Source organism: Suncus etruscus, chromosome 2 (assembly GCF_024139225.1).
Source record: "Suncus etruscus isolate mSunEtr1 chromosome 2, mSunEtr1.pri.cur, whole genome shotgun sequence".
Classification (NCBI taxonomy): Eukaryota; Metazoa; Chordata; class Mammalia; order Eulipotyphla; family Soricidae; genus Suncus; species Suncus etruscus.
The window spans coordinates 125,251,697-125,271,180 of record NC_064849.1 but is presented as its reverse complement, the minus strand read 5'-3'; the positions used below and the strand labels follow the sequence as shown (position 1 = coordinate 125,271,180).

At 36.7% G+C, this 19,484-nt stretch overlaps 1 protein-coding gene across 5 annotated transcripts in view; it reads right to left on the bottom strand.

Annotated features, from left to right (window-relative positions):
• Positions 1–19,484, bottom strand: part of MAST4 (microtubule associated serine/threonine kinase family member 4) — a 646,820-nt gene that overhangs the window by 63,506 nt on the left and 563,830 nt on the right. For all 5 annotated transcript variants that reach the window (XM_049768741.1, XM_049768745.1, XM_049768746.1 and 2 more), the window contains 6 exons: positions 16,947–17,025; positions 13,117–13,274; positions 11,692–11,767; positions 9,385–9,594; positions 3,358–3,459; positions 749–881 (listed from right to left, as the gene is read on the bottom strand). In XM_049768741.1, coding sequence (XP_049624698.1) covers positions 749–881; positions 3,358–3,459; positions 9,385–9,594; positions 11,692–11,767; positions 13,117–13,274; positions 16,947–17,025 — 758 coding nt within the window. The remainder of the gene's footprint in view (positions 1–748; positions 882–3,357; positions 3,460–9,384; positions 9,595–11,691; positions 11,768–13,116; positions 13,275–16,946; positions 17,026–19,484) is intronic.

Here is a 19,484-nt window from a genome sequence, read left to right as displayed (position 1 = left end):
GTATCTTTCCTGGCAGTCCATAGTTTTAGTGTTTTGAATGACAACCCCAAAGCATAATGAACAGAAAAATAAAAAGGATGGGGGAGAAAAGTGTCAACCAACAATGGGTTTTTAAGAAAAAATAATCACTAACGGATGCTCTTCTTTGCATTTAAAGCATTAGATCCTGTTTAAAATTTCAATCAACCATAAATCCTACATAAGCTTTAAAGCACATATTTTTCCCTATTAGCTCTCCATTACTATTTTTCATTCTTTTGAGGGAACAAGTAAGCAAAAAAATCTATGTACCCAAGCTGTGTCTAATTTAACCTTCAAAGTAATCTACCATCAGTTATATTCCTCTCCTACCAATTTAAATGTAAATGTCACTTCTAAATTAATAATTTTTATTAGTAACTTTTCAGAATAAAAAGTAGCCTTGAGAAGGGCTCAACTGAACTTGGCAAGAGGAAAATTAGTCAGAGACAGAAACCTAAACCTTTCCAGGACACTCTGACACTATCAGGAACAGACTTCTGGGAATTCAAGGCTAACACTTTCCCACAGGTAAGCATAGAGCGGAACATGTTCCCTGGCTCCTCAGGATTCAATTTACAATTCTTTTCTTCCAATCACAACTGGCTTCCACATTTACACCTTTCAACAGAGCCATAGCACACAGAGAAATGAAGACTGGCTACACACATCTCTTCCATGGGGCCATAGTGCAGGCAGGTAGAAGAGGTCAGCCAGTTAAGATACTCACCTTCCAAGGGATCCTTATTGAGCCCCAGCTGACTGATGATATACCTGGGAATGTCAGTCTTGATACCCTGTCCTTCTTTCGCATGGCCTTCTGCTGCTTCCAACAGATAGTAAAATTCTTCGGGATCAAATTCCTAGCAGAAGACAAACACAGATGGACACTCCTTGAGCCAAATGATCTGCTGCTTTATTACATAAATTTGATTCACAATGAAATTGCTGGATGTACACAGTTGTGGGTTATTTATGAAGAGAGAAGGCAAATAGCTTTTTTAGAAAGGACTTCATTTTCACTTCAGATTCAAAGTGTATTCACAGTCCATAGCAATACATTTATGTACTTGGTAAGCCAAAAAAGATTACTTCTAAGTTATTTGTAATACAACTCTGAAGTTATTTTCACGTAATTCTGCTAAAGGCTATCTATTTTATTGAAAATAAACAGATATTTTGATTTATAATCTAGGAATCTCATCAGAAGTTTCAGTTTCCCTCTCTCAAGAGAAACAGCTACAGAAGGAGTAAAGTTAGACTGTTTCCTTAAAGATTTTTCAGGAAACTCTCTTCATACAAGGAAATCCAAAGAATTAGGAAGAAAAAAACCTCGAGATTGTTGGTGAATTCTAAGTTGTTACTACTACTTATAAACTTGGAAGATTAAGAACAAAGAATCTGAAATGAATGCTTTCAATGACCTCTAATTTTAAGAGTTGGTAGAACTTATTTCTTAAGTGCTTTTACTTTCCAGTGTTGTCTGCTTTTTCTAGTAATAAAACTCAGTCCCCAGCAGATGCAGTAGATTTGTGCATTAAATACAATTATGCTTACATATTTAAAGGAAAGTGGCTATTTTCAGTTTCTAGATTTTTCTGAGTCTCTGTTTTCTGGATGAATGGAATTTATCAGAATGGATTCTGATATTGCTCAAATGGGCAATGGTGGAGATATCCAGCACTTCAAACTCCGAAACTCCACTTCCATATGAACTTTGAGTAGCAAAGTTGTAAAGCTGTTTCTGTTTCTAAGACCCTCTACTTGCACCATTTTTTTTTGTGATTAGGAGTAATAATGATAAGCTATTTATTTCCTCTTCAGAGGTAAGGTCTTCTTTTAAGTTATTTGATGCTTAACTAGAAAAAAACACATGGTATTCTCACTAAATTCAGCTTTAGGAAAACACACTTGTGTCTGAGTCAAAAGTTCAATAAGAGAAGCAGCAATAAGCAAGCCCTCCTTCCATCTTTATTGAAAATCACAAGGCTCTCCTATCAGTCAGGCAGAGGGGTGTTCCCTACTTTATCCTCCAGAGACACTCACTCCCAAATGGTGCTTTAGATTCATAGGATAATGGCAGTTGATGGAAAGTCCATTTTCTCCTGCCCCTTCTTTTGTATTCATAAACTCCTCCTCTACCATGCCTTTCTGTACATATAAGTGTGGAGCTGTGGATATTTCATTAGCATATAAAGTCATGGAAGCCAATGAAAACAAGAGCAAAATCAAAACAAAAAATTACAATATATAGTTCTGAAATGCTGTTCTGTGTTTCATATAATTTAATCCAGTGGTCCTCAAACTATGGCCCATTGGCCACATATTATATTAGTTCCCTTTTTGCTTCTTCACTTCAAAATAAAATATATGCAGTGTGCATAGGAATTTGTTCACAGTTTTTGTTTTTACTATAGTCTGCCCCTCCAATAGTCTGAGGGACAGTGAACTGGCCCCATGTTTAAAAAGTTTGAGGACCACTGATTTAATAGGTTATGAAAAATGAATTTTGATTTTCTAGTATGTCCCTTGAAATACTACATTCAGAATTTTGTATGCTTACAATATTGCTTAAATCTCAAAATGCATTAGGAAACATTTAAAACAGGAACTTAAAATTCAAAATCACTTGACCAAACTTATGAATAAACAAAATACAATTGGTAAGATGAATTAATCCCCAAGATATTATTTCTTCAAGTCTGAATGAGATCCTGTTGTATTATCCCACTAATCACAGATTCCATATGTTCTATTTATGTGGTTCCCCTCATTCTGCATCTTAATAAAAGGAACAGTGTTTTAAAGTAGCTGCTACATAATTATGTTAAGATAAGTTCTTTATTTCAAGATTATTACCAAGATCAAGATCATCAAGATCACAATGATTTCAAGATACTATCACATTTTGGTCAAGTATGAACAGTTTGATATAACTACCACTAAATATAGCACAAGATCTATAATTCTTGGGCTTTTGTTTTAGGATTTTGGCCATTGGCAATTCTCAGAGCTTACTCCTGGCTCTTCAGTTAGGAACTATGGAGGGTGCCAGGGTCCAAAAAAGGTAAGTCGTAAACACCTCATTAAAAGCACAATTGACACTCCTGCAATTGCCTTGCACAGGTGACAACTACTTGGCCCTAAGTTCTACAATTCCTAATGGAAACCAGAAATAATTGATGATACATGGATGTTGTTACAGACATACACAAATTGTAATTCTTCTCAACTCTACTTAGTGTTGGTCTTTAAAGTCAATTAATACTGTAGCTTTCTAACTATAACTGTTTCCCCACATTTAAAAATAAATAATAGAATAATATAGAGGCCACTTACCAGACACTCTAATAACCGAGCTGGGCGGGCAATCACAATTAGGATCTTTCGGACGAGTTGTTTAATAAATGCCAACTCTCCACTTTCTGAACGATCATGAGCCTATGAGAAAGCAAGGCAAAGAATGATGATACTAGGTCAGTCCATTAAACAGAAAAGAAAATCAGCAAAGCATGCTAATTAGATAACTGAAAATATTCAAAAAGTGATTTTAAAAATATTTTAAAGATTGATAAGCAAGAGTATCTATGTAAATAGACACTACTGAATGTCTCTATCTACAAAATGGCTCTATTAGCTAAATTTGAACTGCAAAACTTTTATCTAATTTGTGATAGAAATTAAATGTTAGGGCCTTTAATGTGCAACATGAAGGAAGAAGGCATTAAATGCTTACAACATATTAAAATACATGTTACAAGTAAGAGTGGCAACTGGTGAGAGTTCTCAATCTTCTAATAACATCTTAAATTCATGAAATAGTTAACATAATGAAGAACTGCTTTTGTTATCCTGCACATTTAACAAATCATGAAATACAGTTCACATATGCAGTATCAAGAGTACATATATTAGTAATTCATAACATGTAAGAAGTCTGCAATGCTTACTTCAAATGTGAGGTGAATAATGCTTACACTTGGATAGAACTATATTGATTCCATTTCACTTCCTGAATAAATAATAGCTAGGAACTCAACTCAGTAATGTTTAACTGACTTACCATCTTTTAAACTTTGGTTCTACATGTGAAATCTAGGCAAAAAAAATTCCTGAGGAAAAGAAGCTAAGTTTTTTTAACAGTCATTTTAATTTCTATGATTACAAACACATGAAATGTGTATCAAAGCAGATATAAAAATAAAGTAACATTTTATTTTATTTTATTTTATTTTATTTTATTTTATTTTGGGGGGGGGTCACACCTGGCAGTGCTCAGGGGTTACTTCTGGCTCTATGCTCAGAAATCGCTCTGGGAAGACTCGGGGGACCATATAAGATGCCAGGATTTGAACCACCACCCTTCTGCATGCAAGGCAAACACCCCACCTTCATGCTATCTCTCTGGCGCCAAAAATAAAGTAATATTTTTAAGTAAAATATTTTGAAGTTAACTTCTGGGGGTCGGGGAGATAGCATGGAGGTAGTGAGTTTGTCTTGCATACAGAAGGATGGTGGTTCGAATCCTGGTGTCCCATATGGTCCCCTGAGCCTGCTAGGAGCAATATCTGAGCATAGAGCCAGTAGTAACCCCTGAGCACTGCTAGGTGGGACCCAAAAACCAAAAGAAAATTTTTTTTGAAGTGAACTTCTATAGGTGTTTTATTGGGTTTCATTTTAAGGTATTTATGATTTTTCTAAGAATTAAAATAAATCAAGATGAAGTTTGTACACTATATTATTTCACACAGTAAGAAACATTAAATAACATTCCAAAAAGTATTTTATCCTAAAAAGCACTAGTGGCAACATAAAAAAATTCAGCAAACTAAAACTATAAAAATGATTATACTGGGGCTGGAGTGATAGCACAGCAGATTGAGCATTTGCCTTGAGGGAGCCTACTCAATCCAACACAGGTTCCATCCCCAGCATCCCATATAGCCTCTGGAGCCTGCCAGGAGTGACTTCTGAGCACAGAGACAAGCTAGAATGCTGCCAGGTGTGGCCCAAAAACCAAAAAAAAATTATACTTAGCAATATTATGGCAATGAATTTAAGCCATCAAATCAAAAGCCATGTCCCACAGTGTAAGAAAAGAAACAGAGAAGCAAAGTAGACAGCCAACATTTAAACAGAAAAATGAGCACTGGTGAATCATTAACAGCAAAGAGTTAAGTCCAAAGAAAACTATCCCTAATTTTTTCCTTTCCAAAAGCAGATTATGGAAGCTTATAAAGAATGTTAAGAAATACAGTTATATATATATATATAAAAAAGAAATACAGTTATATGATTTATTTATATTTTATCCTGAGCCTAAATTAAAATATTAAAGCTAGGAAAAATAAAACAAATAAAACCCCACAAACATAAAACTTTCAAGTTGACAAGAATAGTCATATTTAATTGGCTAGACACTGACATTTTATTTAGTAATTACTATTTTATAAACTTGGAAACAAAAAGGAAATCTGAAGAACATGAGTATGGTTGGGAGGTCCCTTCCGAAGAAAGTATAGCCTTTATGTTTAAAAAAAAAAAGTTTGTTGAACACAATTTGCAATACTAATATTGTAGAAACAAGCAGTTTTTTCCTTCAAAGTCCTTTCTTCTCAATTAGCCACCAAAAGGGACAAACATGGGAGTGATATTCACTCAGATAAATTTTTATTCACTAGCCTGGGACGGGATTTGTTAAAACAACAGCAAACCCAACTACCCACTACGAAGCAGGAGGAGAAAAATCATTTTGTAGCTGTCAGCAACAAGCTCAGACACTAATGGGTACCCTGTGTTTGTATTTGAAGTGTTAGCCACTCTAAAAAACACTGAGCCCCAGATTGGAAACTAGGTTAGAGTTTCCTACGCATTTTATTTTCTTTGACTAAATACACTCACATAAAAAAAAAAAAGTAGAAGAAGAATGGAGACATAAAAGCATTTATCCAGAATTGACCTAGACCTTGGGACTTTAAAAAGGCATCAGTTAAATCAGGCTGCTCAAATCTCAGGGGGAAGGACTGTGCCTGGGCCCATAGAAGACTGACAATGGGAAAGAGACAAGCACACAATGTCACAGCAGGGAACCGACAACAATTGCATCACAGGGAAAGCAAAGCAAGTTCCCACAATGGGAGTCTATGTAAAAGGGGCAAGTTTCTGGGTGACCATTAAGCTGCAAACTCTGGGAGCTCATTGTAAATGTGATTCTTATAGTTTTAATTTTCATAAGAGCACTGAAGAAAAAGCTTTGTGTGCAACCAGAAAACATTCATATTCATCCCCTTTTGATGCCCTTTATGTCACAAGTATAGGTGCTTGGCTAGCCCAAAGAAATTTCTCTACAAATCTACAATTTTCATCTATTACAGGACCCATTCAGATGATCTTTGCTACCCTAAGATTTTTGTAATTTTCATGAAATATCAGTCTGCCAAGCCTGTCAGACAGAAACAAAATTAAGTGGGGGATTTCAATATAAATAGCTCTGGATATGGATTCTACCCTTCTCTGGTAATGTCTGTGAAGGAATGAAAAGCACAGGTCTAAAACTGGTAATTATGGTGATATCCTGGGACAGAAATATGGAATTAACGAAGGTATATCTCAAAGAAGCTGAATATAGTGTTGCTCGGCCATCTGTCTTTTGTTTCAAAATATACCATTTAGGGGCTAGAGCAGTGGCACAAGCAGTAGGGTGTTTGCCTTGCTTATGCTAATGTAGGATGGACCATGGTTCAATCCCCCCAGAGTCCCATAAGGTCCCCCAAGCCAGGAACAATTTCTGAGTGCATAGCCAGGAGTAACTCCTGGGTGTCACAGGGTGTGGCTCAAAAAGAAAAAAATATACACCATTTAACAAATATTATTTTCAAGATACTTGTAAAAATTACACAGTGTTTCCAACATTTTCTAAAAATTGATTTGATTAAAAGGAAAATAAAAACTTGATTAAAAAGTCATAATACACCAAATATTTTGGTATGCACATATAAGTGCTTTTCTCCTCTCGCCCTTTTATCATTTCAAAAAAACAAAACAAAACAAGAAAGAAAAAAAGAAAAAAAACTAATAAAAAGCAAGGTTAGCTCTGAGTACCAGGATTTAGAAGTAAACTGGATATGGTCCTCATTCTTCACAGAGGTCACTTAAATGTTGAAGGGAAGATTCTATAAGCATTGCAATGCAGTGTGGTTAAACAGATGACAGCATTTACAGACAGAATGGAGCCACTTGAGACTCTTAGATATCCCTGTAGTTATATAAAAGTTTGAATTTGAGGGGCTAGGACTGGAGAAAGTCTAAGTTAGTTAGACAGACAAGTGGTAACAGGATTGGAGGAAAGTATTGGAAAAATATTTGGGAAGTAAACTGAGGGTTCAGTGATTTGACAGGTTCTAACTGTGACAAGCAGATGGTATTGACAAGATATAAGCAAAGGTGACAGAAAACCATGTTTGGCTGAGAAAATGTCAAATCTATCTGGTTTAAGGTACATGGGTCTGCTGCTTTGGGGAATGGTCTAGGTTGAAAAATACTTGCTAGAAGAGAAAGAGATCCAGTCTGAGACATGGATTAGAAATCTGATGACTCCACAGGTCTTTAGGCCAACAAGATCACTGAGAGGGAGCAGAACATAAGGGTCCATTGTGGGAAAATTTATATTTATATTTTAGAAAACATGTATTGGATGAGGTCCCCTTGGAAGAGACAGAGAGGAAATGGTAAGAGAACAAAAGAGAGGAAGACAGTGCCTTAAAACGGGGTAGGGAAGAGAAGAGGGTTTTTACCTTGCCTACTGAATATTCCAGTAGTACTAAAAGCCCACTTTTGGAAAATTCCCAGAGAATGTGTCTGGGTATCACCTTATTCATTTATGACACATTTATAAACTCTTACTACATTGTCCACACCATAGTAGGGGAACAGAGCAGACCCTATGCCTGTGCACAGACATGGTGTTCTAGAGCAGTGCTAATCCCAGTGAGGCCTGAATGCAGACACCAGTGCATGTATGGGCCACAGGGTGAAGCCATTCATCTCCATCTGTGAGAATAAGAGTCCAGCAACTCCTACAGCAATTCCACATCACTGGGAACACCCAAATGCATGGTCACTTCTGGATATTAATTTTCATTTTTATTTACAGGAGAAATGGTCCATGACAAATTAGAATTACCACCACCATCACCAATAACAAAAACAACAAAACAGAAACAGCATGTTTATTCTCAAAGGTAAAGAAACACCATCTCATGGGGCATAGGGAGCAAAATGCTGTTGGGGAATGTGGAGAAAAGAGGAAGAAAGACAGTGGCTGCCAGAGATTTCTAGTCTCCTCTGAAATAAATGCAGCTGACACAAGGACAAAGGGACTTGTAGAAAACTTGGATGCTAATATTTTCTTTCCATTTCAGGCACCTGCATATTCTTATTTAGAGAAAAACCACCAACTGTTATGTTTAGTGGGTCATCATTTTTTACCCTGAACTACAATGTATTCGAATATATAAACTAACTGGGTTTTACAAGTAGGCTGCGGCTGATCAATTTCAATCAGCATAGCAATATCAGGCACTAATTCCATTCCACCATGTACATTCTCCCTGACTTGCATATTATCAGGAGCACCACATGTAAGCATTAGGCCTGGACAGAACCTGAGTTTATCTATCTGTTTAGAAAATTGGATATTTTGTTAGAAGAAGGCACTAATGAAAATATAAGTTGACAACACCACATGCAGGTTAATTAATAGGACACATCAGCAATTTCCCATTTAGCTTTTTCAGATATTAGAAGAAGATAGCATCATCAAATAATGCACATATACTCAGGCAATTTATAACTTTATGGTTAAGGGGGAGGATCACTGCTTCACAATTCCTCACAATCCATGTATAGCTTGAGTCATAGATTGTCAGGTTCCAAGGTTCCTGTAAAGGTCATTACATTAACTTTCTATTACTATAAATGATGACCAGAATGAATTTACAGCGAGTAGCAATCAGTTTTTCATTTCTTTTTTGTGGTTTCCCTGAAATATGCACGCTAGCTCATGGAAAAATTCTTTTTTTTTTTTTTTCTTTTGGTTTTTGGGCCACACCCGGCGTTGCTCAGGGGTTACTCCTGGCTGTCTGCTCAGAAATAGCTCCTGGCAGGCACGGGGGACCACATGGGACACCGGGATTCGAACCAACCACCTTTGGTCCTGGATCGGCTGCTTGCAAGGCAAACGCCGCTGTGCTATCTCTCCGGGCCCATGGAAAAATTCTTAAGCAAATGTTCACATCATATTTTCCTTTCTTTTCAGGGGAAAAGCAAAATAAATCAGAAAACTTTTATTTAATTCAGGTTTCCTACCTCCTGAAGCAATTTATCTAATTTGTGCTGTAATTCAAGAAAGTATCGGGAGGTGATGAGGCCCTGGTGGGATTTATCCAAGCAATCCCTTGCCAATTCAATAATCTGATGGTGAGTGAAACTAAGCACTCCATCCGCAAGAGGAAGAACGTGGTCAGGAGAGTAGCTGGTGATAATTTCTCTTAGACGCTCTTCCATCTGAGCTGTCGCCTATTTGGGAAGACATATAAACACAGATGTGAGACAAAGAGACACAAACAGACAATCCAATCATTCATTTATCAAGCATATTCAGACCTCAATGCCTTATTCAATAAAATCCTAAAGGCCAGCAAGACAGTATAGGGATAAGGTATTTGCTTTGCATGCAGCTCAAGTCTGGTTGCATCTCAGTACTTAATATAATCTCCTAAGCACATAATTGGCAGAAACCCTCTCTACTTCACCCCATAGACCCAGCACTAGCATTGCTAGGAATGTCATAAAATCACATATATTAAGTTAAAAAAAAAAGAAAAATCCTTGTTGTTTACAAGAAAAATTTGAAGTATGTAAGTGAACTGAATATCCAGAGGTATAATCAGTTTTTATTTCTGTCCTACCAAATGTCATGTATGTTTTTTTCAAATAATGTGAACAATATGAGCAAATCATTGGGTTTTCATTTTATATACTGTGAAAATAATCTGTGAAAAATATAAAATAACTGGGGCCTGAATGATAGTACATTGGGTACGGCATTTGCCTTATACACAGCTGACTCAGGGTTTGAACTCTGGTATCCTATTTGATCTCCTGAACACTATCAGGAGTAATTCTGGAGTGCAAAGCCAGAGTAACCATTGAACATCACTGAAAACATCAAAGAAAAGTCAAATAACCACATTTTTACTTACTCATACATCAGAATAGTTTAGCATTCATATGCAAGTTGAGGGTTAATTTTCTTGAATAGGTTTTAATATACCAGGAATAGGCATGCTTCAGTGTCTTAAACTTTTATTTTTTGCTGAGAGGCTGGTATTTGAGCCACACCTGGGAGAGCTCAGAAGCTACTCCTGGCTTTTTACTGAGATGTCACTCCTGGAGTGCTTGGGGGACCATAAACAGTGTGGGAGATTGAATTCGGGTCAGGAGCATACAAGACAAGAGCCTTAACTTTAACCCCTGTACTATTTCTCTTGATCCAGTCTTCATCCGTTTTCAAAAAGCTACATGATATGCAAAAGGCCAGGGGAAGCCCCTTGGTAAAGTAAATCTAAAACCTCCTTTCCAACTTTTCTTTCACTCTCTGTGATCCTATTGCTTAATCGATACCTCTCACTTCCACTGATGTATATGTAGGGAAATCCCTCAGCCTCCTACTCCCTCTAACATACTAACCAGCATTGACTAGGAGGATCAGTATCTGCTTCCCTGGTGAACAAGTGACATGTGATAAATAGCTAAAACGGCTTTAATCAATGGCATCAATGTTGGGTTCATTACAAATAATAAGTACTCTACTCCTGATTTATGAAACCAAAGATTTCCTTTTGTTCTCTTGCCTAGGGCTACAGAAGCAGTCAAGGAGAAACTGGAATAAAAAGAACTGGTTGCCTTTTCCCAAATGTGCAGAAGACTTTGAAAGCAAAGATGTGGATGTGAGGTGACAAGGTTTATCAGGCCACAGATCCTTGCTGCCAGGCATGTGGTTGCATCCTGAGCCCAAGTCCTCTCTGGGACCCTTTAACTTCCTTTTGATTAACAGGATTAACAGGGAGCATTACAACTGTCCCTTTCCTTCCAAATTCACAGGATTAGACATGTAACTGCTAGAAAGATAAGAAGTCACTTAAGAGAAAGATGAGGTCACCTAAAATCAGACAAAAAAAAAACAAAAACCCAAAACTAAAAACCTTCAACCCCAAACAATATTGATGACATACCAGGCTACAGATTTCTGAACAAGAGAAAAAAACAGTGTGTATTTGACAATATAACAACAGATTCAGGACATGAATATAAGGAAACAAGGGTATCAAGACTTTTTAAAACCAACTCTCTCTATTGCCAACCATTGGCATCACTGGATGATACAACCAGTATGCAATATAGGGTCAGTGAACATATAGAGACAGTGGCTTGTTCTCAGCATATTTGAAAAACATTCCCTGATTTTTTAAATCTCTCTAAGAAGGATAAGGTGCTATTTTACAGGTCATTATGGATTGGACCATTACTTCCCATCACAAAGCCCCCTCCCAGATTCTAAACCTATGTTGCCTGTTCATTCGGATGCTAGACATCTTCAATTCCATTCATTACCTTTGGGAACCTTTCTTTGTAGACATGGTTCATCATAATTATTTCATGGTCACAGCAGGCAGGAGAACGTCCAGGGCTGCAAGCAAAGCAAATTACCCTTTTAAACTTGCCAATGCATGAAATGAAAATAAGCTTTTTATTTATCAACAATTGGTTGCATCAAATGTACTATGAGTCTTAGTAAGAAAAGTGTTAGGTAATAAAGGGCAAAATCAGTTATTAGCACACATGAGCACATACATACCCTTGAAGAGAAACCCTTTACAGGATTCAAAAAGAAAGCTCAAGAACAGGAATGCCATGAAATAATTAGAGCTACAATATAAAATTAGTGGAGAAATGGTTTTTAAATTAAGATTATATTTTGTAGGTAGCATACACTTGTATCTAGAAACCAACTCATGAAATATAAAACAAAACTAGGGTGACTGTGAACAGCATCAGTCCCGACATGTCCAACAATATAATTTCACACTTTTATCTTACACCTGTGCTCTGCCACAGACCACAGGAAAGGCTGTAGAGTCCTCCACGGCACAGGTGTCACTGTTTAAATCAATTTTATGGAATAGCAAATGTTTATTTGGGTTGCTGAGGCTAGCATTGTGTACAACAGGAAACAAAGGTGTGCCCCTGGGAGTGTTTATCTTAGAACATGTGGGTGACTGAGGGGTGACTGGTTGCATAAGCTCAGTGTAGTCAGAAACCTGGGAGGACAAAGCTCACACTTGATAACTCAAAAACTTTTATGACAACAAGAATGGCTCATTATAGTAAAGGCAATGAGTTAAAAAAAAACTGGCATTTTATTCTGTGGCCGTGAATAATCAGACATGTTCCATAGTTACTCATTAGTGTCACCTGTTATCATCTGTTTCATGCTAAGTAAAGTCTAAATGCTTCTCAGTAAATTTTTCTAGAAAGATAAGAAATCTCATAAGAGAAAGTTAAGGTTGTCTAGAAACAAACCAAAAAAAAAAAAAAATCCAAACAAGCCTGACAATTCAAACAAGATCAATGCCTGACAAACTTTTATTTCAGGGTGGAACAGGGGTAATCAAGGGCTATTCCTGGTTCTGTGATCAGGAATGAGCCCTAGAGGTGTTCTCAGGATGGATCATGTGTGATGCTAGGATCTGAATCAGAGTTGCAGCCTTTGACTGAGCTGCATTTAAGGCAATTATGATACATACTGTACAGAGACAAACTATTTTAACAATTAGATCTTGATATAACCAAGTTTACACCAATTCTGTGACATCAAGCTCTCCTTCTATGGGGAAAGAACTAAACTTCGATGCAGAAAAGCACTTGTTGCTACAGTTGCAAAGACCGAAAATGCCCCCAAAGTCTTGCCTTGAAAGAAATTAAGGGAAAGAGTTCAATGAAATAATGAACATTTTTTAAAAAACCAGATCCACACACCTCAGACTTCGGGAACGGGGACGCATGGGTGTATTCCTGCATCTGTTCTCAGTGGCGATGCTTTCGGTGGTACAAAAATGTTTCGATAAGAAGTGTAATTCATCTGGTGTTGGTTGATATGGTAACTGATGCAACTTCTCCTGGGAGGAACAGGATGACTAAAAGCAAAACCAAATGAGATTATATTAGTATCTGAAAAATAAATTCCTCAAGTAACTATAAGATTAATGCATTCTCTGGGTACTACCACATTTTACTTTTCTTTTGCTAAAATAATACATGTGCTCAAAATAACAATTAGTACTTAAATAAACACCTTGATGCTTTCTATGGGACATTGTACTTCTTCCCACATTTCCTCTCCTTTTTCTAAAAGACAATCTCCCAAGAGAGTTCCTCACCACCACCTAACCTCACTGTGAACAAACCACATGCTAAAATGAATTAATACTTGCAAGGCAGCCAGAGGGAAAAAGTGACAATTGGAACGAGTACTTGGAGTGCATCAAATAACACAGTAGATCTCAGTTGAATATATTATTCTCACTTTTAGTGTTGCTAAATGCAAACCCTATTAGATAAGTAACAGAAAATGATGAGATCATATATCAGGTAAGATTTTTTACAAAGGGAACTGCCTTTGTAAACTATCCATTAAAACCATCCATTATATGCCCACCTAAGTAGAAAGCAGAAGTGAAGTTACTTCTCCAAAACAAATTAATTGTTTGAAATATAGGAATTTTCTCCATTTTCTATCTAATAAAAGCTTCTTTTTCTTTCTTAATCCCTTGCATATAGATTTAATTTTTATAGATTTAAGTTTTGTTAAAGCAAGGTAAAACCAAAAGGTTGAATGACAAAGGAATGGTGCTTATATTCAACCTCAAAAATGTAACTATAAAACAAAAGAACTGGTATCTTTGATTTTTACAGGAACGTATTTTCTGTTATCAAGAGATTGAAAAAAATTTAGTAACAAAACCTGTTAGTAAAAGCCTATTTTGAAAAATACCACTCAATTGAAAATTCAGTTTCAGTAAATTTTTTCATTTGGAAAAAAAATGTCATTATGTTTAGAGAACACACTTCATAAATATTGAAATTCTACCATGCAGTAAACACTAAAAATTAATGACTAAAACTTTAAACTATTCTTATACCTTGAAATTATAAAGCACTTTACACTAAGTACACATGAAAACAAAGATAGATCTTTATAATGTGATGAGATTTGATAAACCATAAAAATGTAAACAGTGCTAGGAAGACTTATGAGATAAACCAAGGCACTTTTGCAGAAGGGAGAAGCACAGCCTTAAATACTTTACTATGAAAAAATAAATCAAATATATAAAACTGAGTCAGCTTGGGAAAACAGGAAAAGTCTAAAAAAGTCAAGCAACTTGAAGAGAACTGCAATGAGAAAAGCAAATAGAGGAGAAAAACAGAACTAAAGATTTACACTTGTATTTTAGGTAAATCAGTGGCCAAAAAACCTGAAATACAAGATTTCAAAACTGTGATGCTCAAAGTTTTATTCAGGTATTTACAGTGACCTTTGTTGGGGGGCAAACACTCCACTGAACTGATGGGGAGCTATTTAAAATTATGCATTTAATCTACTTAGTGTGAATGTTGATTCAGGTTGTTGTAGAAATAATAATAATTCTGATTATGAGCTGTTGCCCCAGTTGTTACTGGGTGTAATGTTCAGTGCAGAGATCATGTTGCCTTTCTGAAATGTGAAAATTAAACCGAAAAACACCAGATCTAAGAATTTCATATAAGATCTGATGAACCTGTATTTGCCACACCAAGTAACTTCCTCCTAGGGAAGAGAGAGAACTCTGGCTTGGCTAAGGTCACTGATTTTTATACATTAAATGAACCAAAATGGCATTTAAAAATAACTTTAACAAATATAACAATATTAACCTGTGTTTTATCCAAGAGGAACTATTTGCGATTATATCATATGTGTAATACAAGCAGGTATTCAGTCAACAGAACTCTGTCAGGAGTGTATACTGGGTAGGAAATATGGTCAAATGAAGCATAGCACATATATTATATTACATATGATTAATTGCATGTATGAATCAAGGTGGCAAAAAACTTCTCAGGGAAAAGAAGGCTTTAAAAATAAGCAGGTGATGGGGCTGGTGTGGAGTACTGGCACAGCGGTAGGGCATTTGCCTTGCAAGCCACTGACTTAGGATGGACCTCAGTTCGATCCCCTGGCATCCCATATGGTCTCCCAAGCCAGGAGGGATTTCTGAGTGCAGAGCCAGGATTAACCTGTGAGCATCACTGGGTGTGGCCCAAAAACCAAAAACCAAAACCAAACAAACAAAAACCCCTAAAAAAAAAAGAAACAAAACAAAACAAACAAACAAAAAAAAGCCAGATGATGATGGGAAAAGGGTGATACTAAACCCACTGATAGTAGAGGAAGTCTACAGCATGAGGACAACTCAGCACAGTGGCCTGAGAATTTAAAAGATTCCAAATGGGGCCCCCAAAGAAGCCAATGTTGGAGAAGCTCTAGGTTCTGTTCTAGGAATGTGCAGAGAGACCAAGGAGAAACTATCAGAGTCAAATGAAAGAGACACCCGGTGAACAGAGAATGGGCTGTTTCTCAGACCCTCACACACTCAATTAAAAAAAAAATAGACCAAAACAACCTGTCATTGGTCAGAATAAACCCATTTACCTACCACAGGGAAGAAGACAAAAAAAATCATCTCTTCAATAAAATACCTTATTTTATAAGGAGAATTCATCTCCTCTAAGGAGATGATCAAGATAATCCAACAGATTTCAATAATTTTGTTTTAAAGGTATTCTAGAAAATTATTGTCTTTTGCAGCTGGAGTTCTAGAATCATGTAATAGGACATGTTAGTTAGAGCTTATTAATTTAACTATAGTTCCTTTCCAAATAAGAAATTGAATCTGTGCTGAAGCACAGTACTGAAGTTCATGGAAAAAGACAAGAAATAAATGGATAGACCTAGTCCTTATTTGGACAAAAATAGACAGCCAAATGAATCAGAGAGGGCTTAAGGTCACTGGGCTGGTCCTCATTTGTGGCTGGTATAAGCAGATTCAGATGGCTCCATTAATACTCAGTGAACACTATAAAGTAGTGGGTCTTGCTACATTTACAAAGTTTCTCAAGCACCACTAAAATACACAATCCAGGATACAGCTCACTGAGAAAGTATATATCTGACCTAATCAATCATCAGTTCCTAGTATTTTTCAGAAATGTTAACATTTGGGGGAAAGTGTGTTTTTTCTGTTTTCCCTATTATCATGATTTTATTTTATTTATCTTTTCTTTCTATGTCTCATTAAAATAAAATGCTTACCTAGGAGATGGACAAATGTAAGGTTTGCAATTTTCTTCTCCTTTGAAGAAGAAAAGCCAGCAAACCAAAGCTAACAAATCAACCTCTACATCGAAGTCACAAAAGAAAAAAAATAAAGACCCAAGCCATCAAAACTTAATGGCATTTTTATTACAATTATCACTGGTGTGGAACCAAAGCTATAAAATCAGACTGTGTGTCCTTGCACACACACCCCACTACACCAAATGGTACTAAAACGAATGCTCCCCATCTCCTCCAAATACATGATTCTTGGAAAGCAGGGAATTTGTGCACCACAGTTTAAAAGCTTGCAGCAAAAAGCATGTTCTTTTTATGGTGGATGTACAACCGACTGATAGTGCGGTGGGCATGCAGAATTCCTTCCAGGAAACAATATCTACAGAAGATCTGTGTGGTTGTGAGGGAGAAGGGAAGAAAGTCAGACACTTACGGAAACTGTGGAGCTGGGTGTATTCGTCCCATAGCCAGAAGAAGGGAGAGAAGCCAAGGACCAGCGGCGTCCATCAGTCCTATTGAGAAAGTGAGTTTAGCTTAGGCCAGCACTAGAGTAGTGTTACATGGGAACCCCAGGGAAACCAAGTATTTTTAGTCCAACCAATGACACAAACACAGTCGGTGAGGATGTGGAAACGGTCAGCGAGGGCCAGAGTAAACAAACATTATACAGCAGGTTGACTTTTATTTAAACGCAATCAATACACCCAAACAAGTAGAAAGTGAATGGGTTGATCCATATTATTGATCCCTCACTAATACACTTTGACAATATGAATACCAGGGATAATTACAATGGTCAGACTCAGCAGATTCAAATGAATAAAAACAGAAAGTGCAGAGGAAAAAGACTCTTATCTGGAAACAGATCATTGGGGCCTTGATCTTTAGAAGAATCTGAATTTCAACCTGGTCCAAGAGCCTGCAGGGACTTTCACTGCCTTTTAAAGACATGTGGCTTCTTCTTAGCTTATCACACTTCTTAGCTTATCCCTTCTTCTTAGGGAAGAAGGGATCTGTGCACTCAGGCCTTGAGGGAGTCTTTGGTGGCAAATAACTTAAGAATTAAGAAAGTGGCTTGTTTTGAGGTCAGATTCTCTTGAGTTATTGCCTTCTGACAGAACCTAGCTTCAGAGAGAGCTACAGAAAAAAGCCTCTTCCAGAATTAATGAGCACACAAGCCAGCTCTCACCAGGGACAGTGGGGGGCAGAAGGAAAATTCTCCACTTGTAATATAGCCAAAGTAAAGAGCAGGGCTATCTGCTGTCCCAGGCAAATGTGTCAGGAGTCTTGAGAGAGAACTTTCTCTTGAAATGGTAACAGGATGGGAGTTCCTGGGTTAAATATGGATTACAAATTGTGATCATAGCAGATGTCTCAGAGAAGTTAATAGAATAGGGAGAGACAATGCTGTCACTAAGGAGATGATCACTAAAGAGTAAAGCCAGTTTTCTGAAATCTCTGACATTTGATAGTCTTCATTAGTAATTCTGAGCAAATCTGTACCTTCAAAATTACCTAACATTGGGAAAACATACATGGGTAATAATAGCTCAGGGGAAATAGTGAAATATTTTCTAAAAAGTACTGTTGCCATCTGAGACAGAGCATTGATTCAGCAGAGATTTTTCAAAATTCATTCTTATATTAATTTACCAAATGAGAAAAAAGAGTGGACCAAATTTACCATAGAGTTACAGAAAAATGAAGTGGGCAAACTAAATAGTATAACATTTGAATTTGAAAAATGTCACAATTAGATGACTATGTTTTGTTTTTTTGTTTGTTTGTTTTTTTGGGGGGCCACACCCGACAGTGCTCAGGGGTTACTCCTGGCTGTCTGCTCAGAAATAGGTCCTGGCAGGCACGGGGGACCATATGGGACACCGGGATTCGAACCAACCAGCTTTGGTCCTGGATAGGCTGCTTGCAAGGCAAACGCTTCTGTGCTATCTCTCCGGGCCCGACTATGTATTTTTTTTTAAATGGACATTTTAGCCTAAATTAAATTCAAGGGAAAACAGCATTATCAGTGATCATGGATGGTACCTCCAAAAAATGTAAATGGTCCACAAAGACAACATAGAGAAATTCAAGTGGACAAATCACAGAAGTATGTTTAAGATTTTGGTAAAATTTACCTGTCATTTCTATGACCATGATTGGAGCACAATTGAATCAAGTATGTTAAAAAAAAAAAAAAGAAGAAGCAAAATAAGAGGTTTGTAAATATACCAGATAAAATATTGGGGAGAATGTCACACATTCTTTTCATTTAAAAAATGTTAAACTTTAAGAAGATATTAAAAGCTTAAGAAAAATAATTGTAACATGCTTATAAAATATCTTTACATTAAATATAGAAAGGTAATTTCAATTTTCTTTGGCTACATAGTGAAGACTTAAAAATGGCTGTACTTTATATTTTGAACACAAACTTTGAAAAGAAAAGGATATGACTTAAAAAGAATTATTCAGTCCATTTAATAGCAATTATCAGAAACTAGTCTCTGGAAATAGTGAGGGACACAATTTCCCCCACCATGATTTTGTTTTGTGATTCATTAACTCTCCTTTCCCTCAGGTATCAATGAACATATTTCAGATGAATGAACAATTCCAAGAGGAGACATGTTCCTATTAGTTCTGAGGCATAAATTACATTTGCTTACTCTGGAAAACACACAGCTAGAAAGATGTTTAAACAAGAGCGGGTTCTGTACTCTGTGCAGTCATGGACCAGAAATAATTTATGTCTCATAAAGTTCCCTAAGTTGTCTACGTCTATTTACTCAAATGGAGCACAAAGGACCAGTGCATTCTCATTACCATGACAACTGCTCAGCAGAAGTTTCCACAAACAGGATATACTGCACTGAGAGGGAGCATACCCCTTTCCAAGGAAGCTATAACACAAATACAAGTTGGACCCTCCTAACAATGCTGTCTATCTCAGCTGTAGCTACCAGTAAAA